This window comes from Nematolebias whitei, chromosome 15, assembly GCF_014905685.2.
Source record: "Nematolebias whitei isolate Nwh7 chromosome 15, NemWhi1, whole genome shotgun sequence".
Lineage (NCBI taxonomy): Eukaryota > Metazoa > Chordata > Actinopteri > Cyprinodontiformes > Rivulidae > Nematolebias > Nematolebias whitei.
In genome coordinates this window covers 12,993,265-13,008,196 of record NC_056512.1, presented here as the reverse complement: position 1 = coordinate 13,008,196, position 14,932 = coordinate 12,993,265, and the positions used below count along the sequence as shown (strand labels likewise).

General features: G+C 41.4%; 1 protein-coding gene across 2 annotated transcripts in view; it reads left to right on the top strand.

The window, feature by feature from the left end:
* Positions 1-323: 323 nt before the first annotated feature.
* The window catches only part of LOC119421456 (serine/threonine-protein phosphatase 4 catalytic subunit B), a 15,889-nt gene continuing 1,280 nt past the window's right edge, over positions 324-14,932 (top strand). Inside the window, exons 1-8 of one of the 2 annotated variants that reach the window (XM_037688809.1) lie at positions 324-390; positions 962-1,216; positions 7,194-7,245; positions 7,333-7,383; positions 9,136-9,237; positions 9,389-9,562; positions 9,679-9,805; positions 9,891-10,080. In XM_037688809.1, the coding sequence (XP_037544737.1) occupies positions 1,107-1,216; positions 7,194-7,245; positions 7,333-7,383; positions 9,136-9,237; positions 9,389-9,562; positions 9,679-9,805; positions 9,891-10,080 (806 nt within the window). In that variant the 5' untranslated portion in view covers positions 324-390; positions 962-1,106. Of the gene's footprint in view, positions 460-961; positions 1,217-7,193; positions 7,246-7,332; positions 7,384-9,135; positions 9,238-9,388; positions 9,563-9,678; positions 9,806-9,890; positions 10,081-14,932 lie in introns of both variants that reach the window. The other variant, XM_037688808.1, reaches the window with a different exon arrangement.

Here is a 14,932-nt window from a genome sequence, read left to right as displayed (position 1 = left end):
CTGTATCACAGAGCAGACAGCGTCCCCACTAACTCAGGAGCCTCTTACAATGCTGTTATTGTTGCTAGTATCACTCAGCCTCCTGTGAATAGTAAACAGCCATCAGTGTGCTAATGATGAAGAATCCATCCAGAGGACCTAACCTAAAATATCTACTCGGTCGTCTCAAACAACAGAACGTGACTTCCGCCCATATAGTTGTTTATATGGCATAGCTCCATGTATTTCAGTGAGGATTTTTTTTAAATATTTTGGTGGTGTGCCAGGATGTGACGCAAGACTTGACGGAAGGCGGGGCGATGCGCGTCCCCCGCGCCGGAAGTGACTTCAGAGTCCACCGTGTAGCTGGACTGAACCGGTAGAGGCGCCAGGGGCCAAACCGAGAAGCCGGTGAGCGAAAGAACCAACAATCTACCGGATAAAACGTTGATGATTGTTTGTCACGCTCCTGCGAACACGGTAATTTCACATGTTTCGTTTGTTTAGAAGTAACATTCTTTGGCTTGACAGTCTTGCTAACGTTAGCTAGCAGGCTAACAAAATTAGCATAGCGGAGCTAAGCAGCTTTTCGCCGCGACTGAATTAACGGCGGCAGAGCTAAAGCTACCAACCTACAGCACTGTGCCTGCTAACTTAAGTGTAGTGTAGGAGTTTACAAGGCTGCCATGTGTATAGGTGTTTGGAATGAACTGGGCATATTAGTCTGGCTCTAAATAAATGAATTTAACCACAAAGATTGACCGAGTGAGTTGGTATGCTACTAGTTAGCTTACGTTAATCTACGCCCATAGGCCTCAACTCTGACAAAAACGTCATTCTATGTAGTTCGCTGTTTCCTCATATTAAAATATCGCCACGATAAGTACGGAAATCATATTGTCGGCTTCGGTTTGTCACATTAAACCTAACACGATGTGTAGCTACGTAATTTAGTTGTGTTGAATTTATTTTTTCTTCACAGAGACACTTTCTTCTAAACATTTAAACTTGTTGAAGTTGAAGGATCCTGTCTACAGCTTGTGGCTGTTAGCTCCGGTGTTTGGGAGAAAGGAGCAACAAAGCCAGTGACTGCTGCAGAGGTTTAAACTCTCTGAGCAGATCTTTGCATGTGTGTGACCATGGGGGACATCAGTGACCTGGACAGACAGATAGAGCAGCTCAGACGCTGTGAGCTCATCAAGGAAAATGAAGTCAAAGCACTGTGTGCCAAAGCCAGGTAATCCATCATTTCACCTTTGTCCTACCACTGAAAACACGATTCTTCATTACAGTTTCATCTTATATTGTATGATTAATCTAGTTTCTGTTATTTTTTGTCCTTTATATTTTGTTTGTAGCAATAATAATGTTGCTTATTACAAATAACGGTAGTTATAAATAGTTATGTATGCATGATATAAAGTCAAAAGAAACATTACTCTGTGGATTTTGCATGTTTTGTGTGTGTTTTTGTAAGTTTTCTCTATAGACTGTATATATTGTAGAAGAAGTGTTTATATTGTTAGTGTCAATGGGATTTGTTTTATAGTAGCTGTCATAGTGTGTTTTTGGAACCAGAGTTGGCTCACTAGGGGTGTAGGGTTTTAGGTCCCGCCTACTCCTCCGCACACAATCATCACTTTGTTTGTTGTGAAATTACTAATTACAGCTAAATGTATTTAGATTAAATGCTTGAAAAAAATATCTGACATGTGATTGAAAAACAAACAGATAAGATTAATAGACTCCGAAAGTCAAAGTTTCTTTATTGTCATTCTCCTCACTTGGTACATGTAATGGAACACAATTGTGTACACAGGGTCCCAGTTACATCCAACAAAATATAAATTGTAAAGAAAAACAGTAAAAAGATCTAAGAAATACAATAAACCAAGAATATGTTAAACAGTAGTAGTACACAGACAATATGCCAAATAGCAGCAGATGAGTATGAATGAACACAGTAACATGAAATAAATCAGCAGCATGGATAATCAGCAGCACATATCAACAATCAAGTGGCATTACTGGGATTTTTTTGAAGGCTGCACAGGAGTCTGTTGGAGTCAGCCTCCCCACCATCACAGACATCTACACCTCTAGATGCAATAAGAAGGCCCCCTGCATCATGAAGGACCCCACTCACCCAGCACACTCACTTTTTGTCCCTCTCAGGTAGGAGGTTGAGGAGCATTAAATATAGAACCAGTTGACTGAGGAACATTTTCTACCCTGAACCTGTTCGACTCATGAATCCCTACTCAGAATTATCACTGTGAAACAAATCACTGTAATGCCACTTGATTGTTGACATGTGCTGCTGACTGTCCATGTTGCTGATCTCATGCTGCTGATTTATTTCATGCTGCTGTGTTCATCCGTACTCATCTGCTCACACAGACTCATGTTTGTGCTGCTGTTGTTCAGCATATTGTTTTTGTACTGTTAATGCTTAGTGTATTCTTGGTTTAGTGCATTTCTTAATTCATATCTTGGATCTTATTACTGTTTTTCTTTACAATTTATACTTTTGTTGGATGTAACTGGGACCCTGCAGTGTTTCCCCTAAATAACTTGCCATGGCGGGGCGCTCATCTCGTCTGTGATTTTTGTTCGGGGGGGGTGGGGTGGGGATTCGCTCTAAGCTGCGCAGCGCACTGTTTAAACCAACAGTTTTAGAGGGGGGGGGTGCGGGACACCAAGGCAGCCGCGTGCTGTTTGCACTGACAGTTTTAGAGCAGGGCGTGTGAGAGGAGAGACAGAGATACATCTCAGCTGCGCACTGTCTGAACAGACAGTTTATTTGTTTTGTTTTTGGCGGGGGGAGAGACAGATGCATATCTGAGCCGTGCGCTGTTTGTACCGACAGTTTTCGAGTGGCGGGGGTGCGTTTAGCGTGAGGGTTCAACATGAAGGAAGAAGCTGCCTTTAGCTTTTTACCTAGTGCACCTGCATTATGAGCTGCTAGTTTAGTGTTACGTCAGTTCCGATGGGGGGTGGGGTTCGGTAGGCGGGGCGCCCCACTTGTATAATGGTAGGGGAAACACTGCACTGTGTACATAATTTCGTTCCACCACATGTACCATATGCGATGCGACTGACAAAGAAATTGTAATTTTGATTGTCCTGGTTAGAGATTCATGAGTCTTAACAACTTCAGAAGCTGTTCCTCAATCTGGTTAAGTCACATTTATTTATATAGCACGTTTAAAACAGTAACTGTTATCAAAGTGCTTACCAAAAAAGATCACAGCATCAAATATTAATAACAAGATATCACAGCAACATGAATAAAAGCATAAAAAATGAAATATAATGAGAAACGATGAAATACTAAATCAAATCACCCTGCGTTAAATGTCAGGGAGTAAAAGCAAAATGGAGGAACACAATCATCAACAACGAAATACCAAATGAGATCACACTGTGTTAAATGCCAATGAGTACAGATGTGTTTTGAGGAGAGATTTAAAAATAGAGACTGAGGTGGCCTGTCCAATGTTGATGGGCAGATTATTCCAGAGTTTAGGGCCCATGACTGAAAACGCTCGATCTCCTCTGAGCTTCAGCTGGTTTTTGGTACGGCCAAAAGCAGCTGGTCTGATGATCTTGTTAAGATATTTTTGGACTGGTCCTATGGTTTGGATCTGCTCAGAACCGGGTCGTAGTTTCATTATAATCTCGTCTCTGAGCAGATCCAAACCATAGGACCAGTCCAAAAATATCTTAACAATCACTAGGCGAGAAGGAGTATAAGGATGAAGGAGGTCAGAGAGGTATGAGGGTGCAAGGCCATTAACACACAAATGTCAGCAGAAGAATCTTAAAATCAACTCTGACACGCACAGGAAGCCAGTGAAGGGACGACACAACTGGAGTAATGTGCTCAAACCTGCGAGTTCCTGTTAGTAGCTGAGCTGCAGCATTTTGGACGAGCTGGAGACGTGAGAGAGACCTGACTGACCCCAGCATAAAGCGAGTTACAGTAGTCCAGCCGGGTTGTAATAAATGCATGGACTCATTTTTCTAGGTCAGATCTGGACAGCACGGACTTGAGCTTAGCTATCTGCCTTAGATGAATGAAGCTTTTTTTGAAGAACAGAATTTATCTGCTTATTAAACTTAAAGTCCGAGTCTAAAACTATCCCAAGATTCATCCAACAAAGTTCAATCTGGTCCTCTGGACATGTTCAAAAAAACAAAACAACAAAAAAATGTAGAAACGTTTCGTCTCTCATCCGAGAGACTTCCTCAGTCTGAGGTGCTGTTTTCAGCTCAGTCTCTTAAATGGCACCTTCTCAGAGTGGATCAACCACTAAACAGGGGAAACTAAACAGCCACTGGCCAAAAGGATGGCCCAGCACAGAAGAGCAACATCATCAGGCCAGGACTCTGCGGTCTACACTCATCTCCAGGCCAGCGGTCACTCTTTCAGGGATGAAGATGTTCACATCCTGGACAGAGAGGAACGATGGTTTGAGAGAGGAGTAAAGGAGGCCATCTTTGTGAAAAGAAATCGTCCATCATTAAACAGGGTGGAGGCCTACGTGTTCAACTGTCCCCCTCTTACAATGCTGTGATTGCTAGTATCACTCAGCCCTCTGTGAACAGTAAACAGCCATCAGTGTGCTAATGATCCATTGTTAGGCTGATGGTCCTTCTTGAGCATGTGATCAGCTGGTTTTGGTTGTCAGCAGCAAAACTGGTTGATCCACTCTGAGAAGGTGCTATTTAAGAGACTGAGCTGAATACAGCACCTCAGACCGAGGAAGTCTCTCGGATGAGAGACGAAACGTTTCTACATTTTTTTGTTGTTTTGTTTTTTTGAACATGTCCAGAGGACCAGATTGAACTTTTTTGGATTTTTCTACCTGGATTATGGAGCATGCATCAGGATATCCCGAGATTGGTAACAGACTGTTTTAGATATGGCTGAAGGGAGTCCAGGTTTGCAGGATCCGTGGCAGAGCTAGGGTTAAACACAATGACCTCTGTCTTCTGATCATTAAAACTCAAAAAGTTTGCAGCCTTCCACGTCTTGATGTCATCAAGACATTGTAACAAAGTGTGAATGGAGGAGGAACTGTTGGCTGTTAACAGCAGATAATGTTGACTGCTTTAAATAAGAACCTTTCCCTGTGATTTGAGTTGAAGCAGTTACAGATGGATGAGGAAATAAATAATGTGAAGTTGAGTAGTTTACTCCCTTGAGATTACTTCCTGAGACGACTTCTGTTGTGATTTAGTGCTGTATAAACTGAATTGAGACTGTTGAGTGCTTAAACATCTGAAGAAGAAACGATGAAATGAGTTTTTGTCTATTTTAGAAATCTACATCGGAGCAGATAAAGACATCATTGTAAATGTCATAGGGCTGGATTATTTTAACCATAAAATAAATATTTTATCAATAATATATCAAATTAGAGAGCTTGTATTTGCTTTTAAAGATACAATGTGGAATTTGGACACTTCACAAAGAGTAAAGTCAAAATGAAAATACCGGTATTCTGATAAAGTATTATCTAATGTGTAGGGGTGCACCAATAAATCGTCCCCGATTTCCTTAAGTTTTGGGAAATTGGACGATACTTGCATGAGAAGCCGATTTTACCCAAAAAAAAAAATTTGTTTGTTTTAACAACAATTGTCTGAACTTCATTTATATTTCAGAGCATGGCCAGTTAAAACAAGTTTGTATTATTTCTAGGATATTGTTCAATAGTTTTTTTCAATAAAACAATATTGTAAAATTGAAAGTGCATTGTGACCTTAAACACCTGAAGTGTCGCTTATAAAACAAAATTGGAATCGTCAGGTCAGACTTTTTAGAAATCTGTGATTGGCCAGAAAACTGCAATCGGTGCACCCCTACTAATGTGCGCTTGAGTTTTTACTTTTACCCCCACCTCAGCACTTTATAGTTGTCTTTTTTTTACCTCAATGGTGTCTTACATCTTTGTTGGTTCATTGGCTCGTTTCTGTTTAAATTTAAACTTGTATACACGTTGCAAGTTGAAAGTTATTTTAGAAGTACAAAGTTTCTGAAATCATTGAGGAACCATCAAACATTTTCCACGTTGATAACAATGTGGAAGTGTCTTGAACTGCTCCAGCTGTGATTGAGCACAGAGAAGTTCATTGTGCCTTTGAGACCGATTGTTCACATCCTAAAATACTTTATCCTGTAACTTACATCTTGTTAACAGTAATTGGTATTTCAATGCCAATAAAATATTTTTATGTTAGTCATATAGTTTTATAGAGATGTTGCACATCAAAGCAGTGTTTGAAGTTTTCACTGTGCATGTTTGTTGGTGTAGAGGCGTTAAAGGTGACGGGGTGGAAATGCAGAGCTGGAGTTGCTGGCAGAGTGAAGCTTCACAGCAGGAATTCATCATCTGGCCAATGGAGCCGTTAGCTGTGCACATCTTCACCTTACAGAGTGATGATGTCTGTTTAAGGCCTTTGTCTGTTCGTTGATGGATTTTTGCAGCTGTGGTTACACACACTGTACGACGTTGGAGTGTTTTGTGTTTTTGTGTTGGTTTGTTTTGAACTTAAGCCTGCCCTCGTACCAACATGTCTGCCTCAGGAGTCTCCAACCTGTGGTTCTGGGGCCACATTTGGTCTCTGCAGCGGGCCCTGGAACTAATGACAGCTAACATGGAAAAGAGTTATAATTAAATAATTCTTTAAATTCATGATAGGAAAAACTGAAACTATGGAGTCGTTCTATTACCTCCAAGAATTAAAGATTATGATAAGATTTTATTTTGCATCTGCCTTTGATGACATCTGTGAATAATGAAGATTCTGGTCACACCCAGTCTGGCCTTGTTTTACCTTCACCCAATCAAAATATGTTTTAGTTCAAAATAGGATTATGTAATATTGTTTTTCTACAACTACAGAAAAAATCCACTGGATTGTGCGGTGTTCAGATTTTGTCGAGGGCGTCATCACAATAAAATACATTTTTATACATGGAGTTCTTTTCCCAACGTGTTGTGTTATTATAACGTGTTTTTAATTATTGCTCACATACAGTGGAAGTAGTTAACCACTTAAATGACAAACAAGTCCACTGCTAGCTGTTCTGTAAAAATGAGCAATGGTCATTGTTATTTGTTTTATGCTACAAGTTTTTTATTTTTTAAGAAATAGCTATTTGTACGAACAACATTAATTTTTGAATATTTGTGTATTTTCAGAGAAATTTTGGTTGAAGAAAGCAATGTCCAGAGAGTAGACTCTCCTGTCACAGTAAGTATCATGAAAGAGTTAATGGATCATCACTAAGGCGGAGCTCATGAGAGGAGGTTGAACGATGTGTGTGTTGTTGTTTTGCAGGTGTGTGGTGATATACACGGTCAGTTCTATGACCTGAAAGAGCTCTTCAGGGTAAGGTTTCTGGTCACAGCGAGCTTAATCACCGTTCTCTTTGACACCGTATATTTAAGATGACCTGTGATGGTGTGTGTGTGTTTAAATGTTGGGGCGACTGGTGAACTCTCCCAATGACGACATCATTGTATGATCAGTTCTAATTGCTGCTCGTCATGATAAAGTTCAGGCTTTATGAATGCTCCCTTCGGTTTGTGTGTTGGTTTTGCAGTTGTGTGTGAATGAGTTCAGCCAGAAGCAGTTTCCCTCTGCCGTGGCAAGGCACTCGTATCTTCTGTTCTTTGTCAACGTGTGGTGGGTGGGGGTGAAGAGTGGTTGGAAACAAACTTTTGCGTTGCGTGCTGTTTGTACCAACAGTTTTTTTTTTTTTTGGGGGGGGGGGGGGGGGTCAAGTTGAGGGAAACGGAGCTCTGTAGCCTTTTAGCTAGCACGTTTGTATTGCGCGCTGCTAGTTTGGCGCTGCGTCAGTGCCTGCAGTTGGTGGGGGGCTCGGTTCTGTTGACAGGGCGGGGCGCCCTGCTTGTATAATGGTAGGGGAAACACTGAAACATTCACCTTGTTCTGGGAAAGCTTCACTTTTCAAGTTGGAGCTAAAATATTAATACAAAGAATTCCAGAAACCAAAATCAGCTGCTGCTGTTTGAACAGAAGGACAAAGCATGGCCTGATTTTTATCTGTCATCTTGTCTAAAAATGTAAACGTTAAACCACCGGGCAGCTGAGCGTCCACCCTGTGGGCATGTTGGGGAGATCCTCCTGTAGCTGTTAGCATGGCTGAATGTCTTCACGAGTCTACGTCCTGCAGCACCCACAGACACCCGAGTCTCCTCACACAACTCTGTTCTGCTTTGCATCAGTAAGTGCAGCTCTGCTCGGTTCTTCTCAGGTGGACGGGATTTACCACTTCAGTGGAGGCTGGCCCGTTTCCCTGCTCTGTGAGTGGGATGGTAACAGGTCATTGTGTTTGAGCCACTCCACCCATTGTGGTCCTTAATGGTTCTATAATCAAACTTGAATTTCGTTAGCTTCTCTCGGCACTGCTGCCATTATCTCTGATACATCTCTTGATAAATGTGCTCAGTTCTTGTGGCGCTGTCCCTCAACACGATGAGGAAGTGGAGGTTCTGATGTAGTTTGTAGTTTTGCTGGGCGACGTAGCTCTGCTGACCAGTCAACAGCTGCTGTCTGATTACATCACAACTGGTCCCTCGGAGCAGCCCGCTTGGAACCACGAGCAAGATCCCATAAACCGGGCTGAGGGGGTGGGTACCAGCAGTGGGGCGGCCCTTAACTGGTCCCATGTCGTGCAGAGTTGAGACGGTTGCAAACTATCAGACAAACGGCAGCCATAGTCATTTTGATGGCATGTGTCCAGTTCCATTTGTAGTTGATTGTGAGTGGACGGTGCTAAAAACTGAACCGCCTAAACATTCAACGTTCTCACTCAAACCTCTTCCGGGCTCGAGCCGGACTGCTCTGCGTACGTTTGGCTCCCTGTGATCCATCCAGATCTTCTGCCAGAACCCCACACGAGCAACCCAACAGACATCTCAAGATAAAAAAAGTTGCTGGTTGATCAGAGATGATTGAACAGCGGTCTTGGGAGTTTTCTGAAGATGTTTCTTTTTGTTATTGTGTCTTTTGGTTTTAAGTTTTAATTAACTGTTTTTTTTTTATCTTTAACAATAAAACCACAAACTCACAGAATAATGAAACAATTCTTTCAATTTGAAATGCTTGACATGATAGGTGGGCGGAGATGTTCCAGAGACAAATTACCTCTTTATGGGAGACTTTGTGGACCGAGGCTTCTACAGCGTGGAGACGTTTCTGCTGCTGTTGGCTCTTAAGGTGAATCATGTTTGTGCTCGTCTGCACGGAGCTGCTTCCATGAGAACAGAACAACACGGGAGCCTCAGCTGGCTGCTCTTTATGTTCCTGTTCAGCAAATGTCATGGTCTCTGTCATACGACGTGCTTAGTGACATTTTCCTTCTTCTCAGGTCCGTTATCCAGACAGAATAACTTTGATCCGAGGAAATCACGAGTCTCGACAAATCACTCAGGTTTACGGCTTCTACGATGAATGTCTGCGCAAGTACGGCTCCGTCACAGTGTGGAGATACTGCACGGAGATATTCGACTACCTGTCCCTGTCTGCTATTATCGATGGCAAGGTGCCTGAACGTGTTTTACTCTACTGTCGTCTCTTACACATGGCCCAGAGAAATGTTTTACTACATCTTTATAAAAAATCATTTTATCACCTTAATTTATCCGTTTTGGTTTTCAGATCTTCTGCGTGCACGGTGGTTTGTCTCCGTCCATCCAGACGTTGGACCAGATCAGGACCATTGACAGAAAACAAGAAGTGCCCCACGATGGACCCATGTGTGACCTTTTGTGGTCCGACCCAGAAGGTACCTTCAGAAGTTTGTGTGAATTTGCACATTGACGCGATGGAACGCTGGGATTGGACATTCTGTTTCCTGTTTGTGTCCTCAGACACCACGGGGTGGGGCGTGAGTCCCAGAGGTGCAGGCTACTTGTTTGGGAGCGACGTGGTGGCGCAGTTCAACGCCGCCAACGACATCCACATGATCTGTCGAGCGCACCAGCTGGTGATGGAGGGCTACAAGTGGCACTTCAACGAGACGGTTCTCACCGTGTGGTCAGCCCCCAACTACTGCTACAGGTGGGTGATCTTTGACCTCAACTACCACTGTCACTTAATCTGTCCAGTAAATCGTTGTTTGATCTGAAACTACTCATTTCTACAAAAATCTATCATTTTCTTTGAAACCGTCAAGTTTGGCGTTTATGACTTACCACAAAATAAACTGTAAACAAAGATGATAGTCCAAGTATAAACCCTTAAAGATGTAACGGCAGAGCTCGTTCAAAACAACGACACTATATGAGCACACACTCACAACCATCAGAGTCACCAACACAACATGAAACTTTACATTTTTACTTTATGAAACATTTAGAAATATCAGCTTCATATGTTTTTGTTTACTAGATCTAGTTGTGTTAATGTGAAAATATAAAACAGCTTTGTTTATGACGTATTATGGAGTACTGTGACTGATGCTGCAGTTCGTCATGTGATTATCTTCATTAGCGCTACGGGATCAACAGCAGCAGGTTTGAGTGTTTCTGAAGTTATTTTAGCTGCTCTGTTACTCAGACAGCAGAAGAGAGGGTTTACCACACCCACAATAACAAAAACAATTAAATATATAAGCTGTGGGTGTCCGTGTTGTAACATGAGATATTTACACAAAGAGTTTTTAAAACTTTTAATTTAATATGTACTGGTAACGTACAAATATGTACAGTAAAAGTTTTTTTTTTCTGAACACTGTCTGTAACATGGCTGGTTAAAAAAAATGAAATGAAAGTAGCCAACCAGGAAGTCATCCATCTTCATCTTCCTCCTGCACACTGCACTCTTTACAGCTTGTGCTGAAAACAGCAGCTCCATCTAGGAATGCGCGATATACACGGTACACGGTAGAAACAATTGAAATTTAGCCTATGATAGAGATCTGTCTTCTACCGGCTAACCGCAGTAATGCTGTGTCTGAAGTAAAAATCAGAGTTGTCAGTTTAATCGTTACTTTTGTTTGTTGAAAACTGTGCAAAAGTGGCGTTAGTCTTTTCTTCGAGAGCTACGTAGCGAAGCTACAAGCTAACTACAGCCGGCTTGCCGTAGTGTTGTCGTATTCTGACGCATGCGCAATACTCTGTGTTCCATCTAAAGTTTTTTTTTTTTTTTTCATCGAAAGTTAAAAGTAAGTGTTGGTCAGCTTTAGAGAAACCTGCTCTCTGATCTGTGAAAAGAACGCTGTGTTGTGTGATTTTACTGCGAGACCCTCTGGTCAAAGCCACAGACTCATTTTGTGTCAGCTCTCCATTAAAGCAGGAGGCGGCGCCCACTAGAGGTTTGGAGGGTGAAGTGTTTCAGTTGCTGCTCTGTTGCTGTTCATTTATAAAGTGAGAAGACTGGAAACTGTTAAGAGTTAACAACATATTCTTTTGTTTAAAACATATGGCTAAAACTACATTTGATATCTTTTGCACTGTTTTGCACTACAAGAAAGAAGCCTAATACTTGATTTGTTTATTATTTAAAAACTCTCTGGACCTAGTAGTGGAATTTTCTTAATTCAAAATATATGATGGCAAAAGGACACCCTATGCTTTTTTTTTTTAGCAAGTTTTATACCCAAAACATATCGAGATATCTATAGTCATCGCCACCCTTCACAATACATATCGTGATATGAATTTTATGCCATATCGCACATTCCTAGCTCCATCACACAGCTCCTTTTGAAACCCGTTACTGGCACAGGAGTCTCTGCTGTTGGATCCACTGGCAGACTGGAGCAGAAGTTGCTTTGCGCATGCAGCCAGTTTGGTAAACAATTCTCTCCACTAGTCATCCCAGTCTCCCACCGAGCTCTGAGTGTCACTGTAAATGCACAATTCACATTTATTTCAAGTGGCTGCAAATACTTGGTTGTGCTCCAAGGGGGGACAAGAGAAATGGTGGGGAGAGAAACTAAGCCCCCCCCCTCCTCTCCTTTTCACTGGTCCACTGTGACCTGTTCCACACTTTCATTGGTCAGATTTAATTTTTTAACCTTTATACAGGTAGTCTCATTGAGTCATGAGGACCCACCCCCCAAGACAGATGTGTACTGGGCACCTATGTGAGGGTCCAGGTGTGATGAGGCTAAATGTTTAGCGGCATGAAACTCGTTAGCTCGTCAAAAAAAAAATCCATAAATCATCTGCAGCGTTGTGTTCAAAGGCTGTGAGAAAAGCAGCAGCTTGGTCCATAAATCACAGCATGTTCTTTTTACCATGCTTTGTATTAAACTCCAGTGGCTTGGTTTAAAGCTGCCAGCGATCTTTGGACATGGCCCTCAACGTACAAAAGTAAAAGTACCGTTAATCTGTTGACGTGTCAACAGAACAAGGTAACTAGAGAAGTTACTTTGTTCAAAATCTACTTGGACAAAATAGTAAGTCATTAAAAATTCACTCCAAGTAAAAGCAGGAGGACGTCTCTCCTGCTGCACAAAGGACTTAGTTTATAAATATGAAATTATAAACACCTCATATGCAAAGACGTAATAAAACGCGTCAACGTGTGATGTTTGGAAGACTTCCTCTAATATGTTCTGAAATGATGGAGAAAAGAAAATGAACTTTGTCGTGATATTCAGTTGTTGTCGATGCACCTGTAGAAGAACAGAGTAGTTTCTTTTTCTTCTCCAGAGTGACAGATCCTGGAGAGTAGAGGGAGTCAAGTGACAGATCCTGGAGAGTAGAGGGAGTCAAGTGACAGATCCTGGAGAGTAGAGGGAGCCATTTTATCTTCCACCAGGTGCAGTGGTGGAGCCAGGGGGTGGCCAGTGGTGGCTTTGGTCCCCCACCAACTAATCTTCAGACACCCCAATCATTTAAGGAAATTATATTTTAAGCACACGCACATTAAAAAAGAAGAATATATATATTTATATTATATTATTTATTAAACATCTTTAAATATTATGAATATTTATTTATTTTTTTCAGGTCATGTTTGTAAATGAGAACTGTTTCTCAAACTTTTCACTTGGTAAGATGATGGTTTAATAAACATATGGGGGCCATCTTGGATTTTGAAGTGAACACTATTTTCAGTGGAGATCTTTATGTCTGGATGCAGCCACGCACCAACATGGAAGTTGATACTTCACCTATTCTTCAAGTTATCAGAGGAGGACATTTAAGTCTTCACTCTGTTACGGGGAAAAGCACAAAGCAGTAGAAACCTCAAATGAACGTCCTTACTGTGTCTGCTGTGGTCCAGTTTTTCAGAACCACGGAGGTTTCTTGAAGCCTGGTTAGATCACGGTGGTGACACAGACTGAGCTCACCTCCTGCTGCTCCAGAGCAGAAGAGCTAGGTTCATTCTCAACTAGGCCTGTCACGATAACAAATGTTCCTGGGCGATTGTCTCAAAAATTATTGCGATAACAATATTGTTTGAAATTTGACAATAACTAGTAATTATTATAATAACTAGTGATTATTGTCAAATTTAAGAAGAAACGTTTGTTCATGTTTTGTGTGTAGAATGTTTTTTTATGACCACCGGATGGCAGTATAAAACTGTTTGAACTGAAGGATGGATAGTGAGCAGCGTGTTTCTTTAAGAAAAATGGGAGTGAGGCCCCTTGACATGACATGGGCTGTATCTCTTTGGTTCTCTAAATGGTGGACGCTCGGTGTGGTTTGAGCTCTTTAGCATAACATTTTTCACACAAACCTTTTAATAAAAAATCAGTAAACAAGTTCGCAGCTTCTTTTTGCAGAGAATAACTTTTTACATGAAGGAACGGGTTTCATCTGTGAATTTTGGAGCTTCGACAAGACAAAGGTTTGTTCCTGAGGTCGGTCTGTTAGCTTAGCTCGTAGCTTAGCTTCTCAGCTTAGCTGCTTTTAATGATCCAAAAATGCGATTTTTGGACGGTTATAACAGATTTTAAAGAGAAAGGGAGGGGTCAGTGAAGAGCACCGGAGTTGAGCTTTTTGTCATCTAGTGTCTTCAGTAGAAAGAGAGACACGAGGAAACGATGAAGCCGATAAATGAAAATGAGGTTAATAATTTTCATTTATCATGCGATTGATTTATTGTTTATTGGGACAGGCATAATCACAGCTGAAACCATCAATCAGAGGCTCCGTCTGTTTTTATCTTGACTACAACGATCTGACTGAAGCAGCATTTTTCCATGGTTCTACCTGCTGCTGTAAGATTTGAACAGTCATAAATTGTTTGAAATTTCAAATTGATCAGTAAAAATGATCCTGTGTTCAGGGGCCGCCTATTATCCACCTGACAAGGGTCTTGCTCTTCTATCAACTTTAATGCAGCTCGAACCACAACGTGCACACCCACAAGTGTTATCGCAAAACAACCGGCTCGGCACGTGATGTGCTGTCAGTTTTGTTGGCTATTTGAGTTGCCATGGCAACATACTGTAATTTACAAACAAAGGTGCCATTTTTTTGCATTGAAAAACACTGAAGGAGCTCTTAGCTTCTAACTACCTCAGTGATGTCACATGAACAAAACACTGATTAACCTTTGGAGCCATTTTGATTCAAGATGGCTGCCACAGCTACTTCAGCAAACACAACATTGACTATAACTCAGTCATTCTTTGAGACATTGAGCTGAAATTTAGTATAGTTGTAGCTGAGAGAGAGTTCTTATACATTCCTGATGCAAATTAAAAATCCAAGATGGCTGCCTTGGCTAAAAGAGAAAAAATATAACTATCTTTAAAGATATTGAGCTGAAATGTGGTGTGGTGGTACCTGACAGCGAAGCACAACACCCTGGATTCAAATCTAAAAATTCAAGATGGCCACCAAAGTTAATTTAAAATGGAAAGTTTTTTTTAAGAGGTATTGGCTGAAAGTTGGTGTTGATAGGTGAGAAATATCCCTAATAGATGGATGGGGGGGGGGGGGGGGGG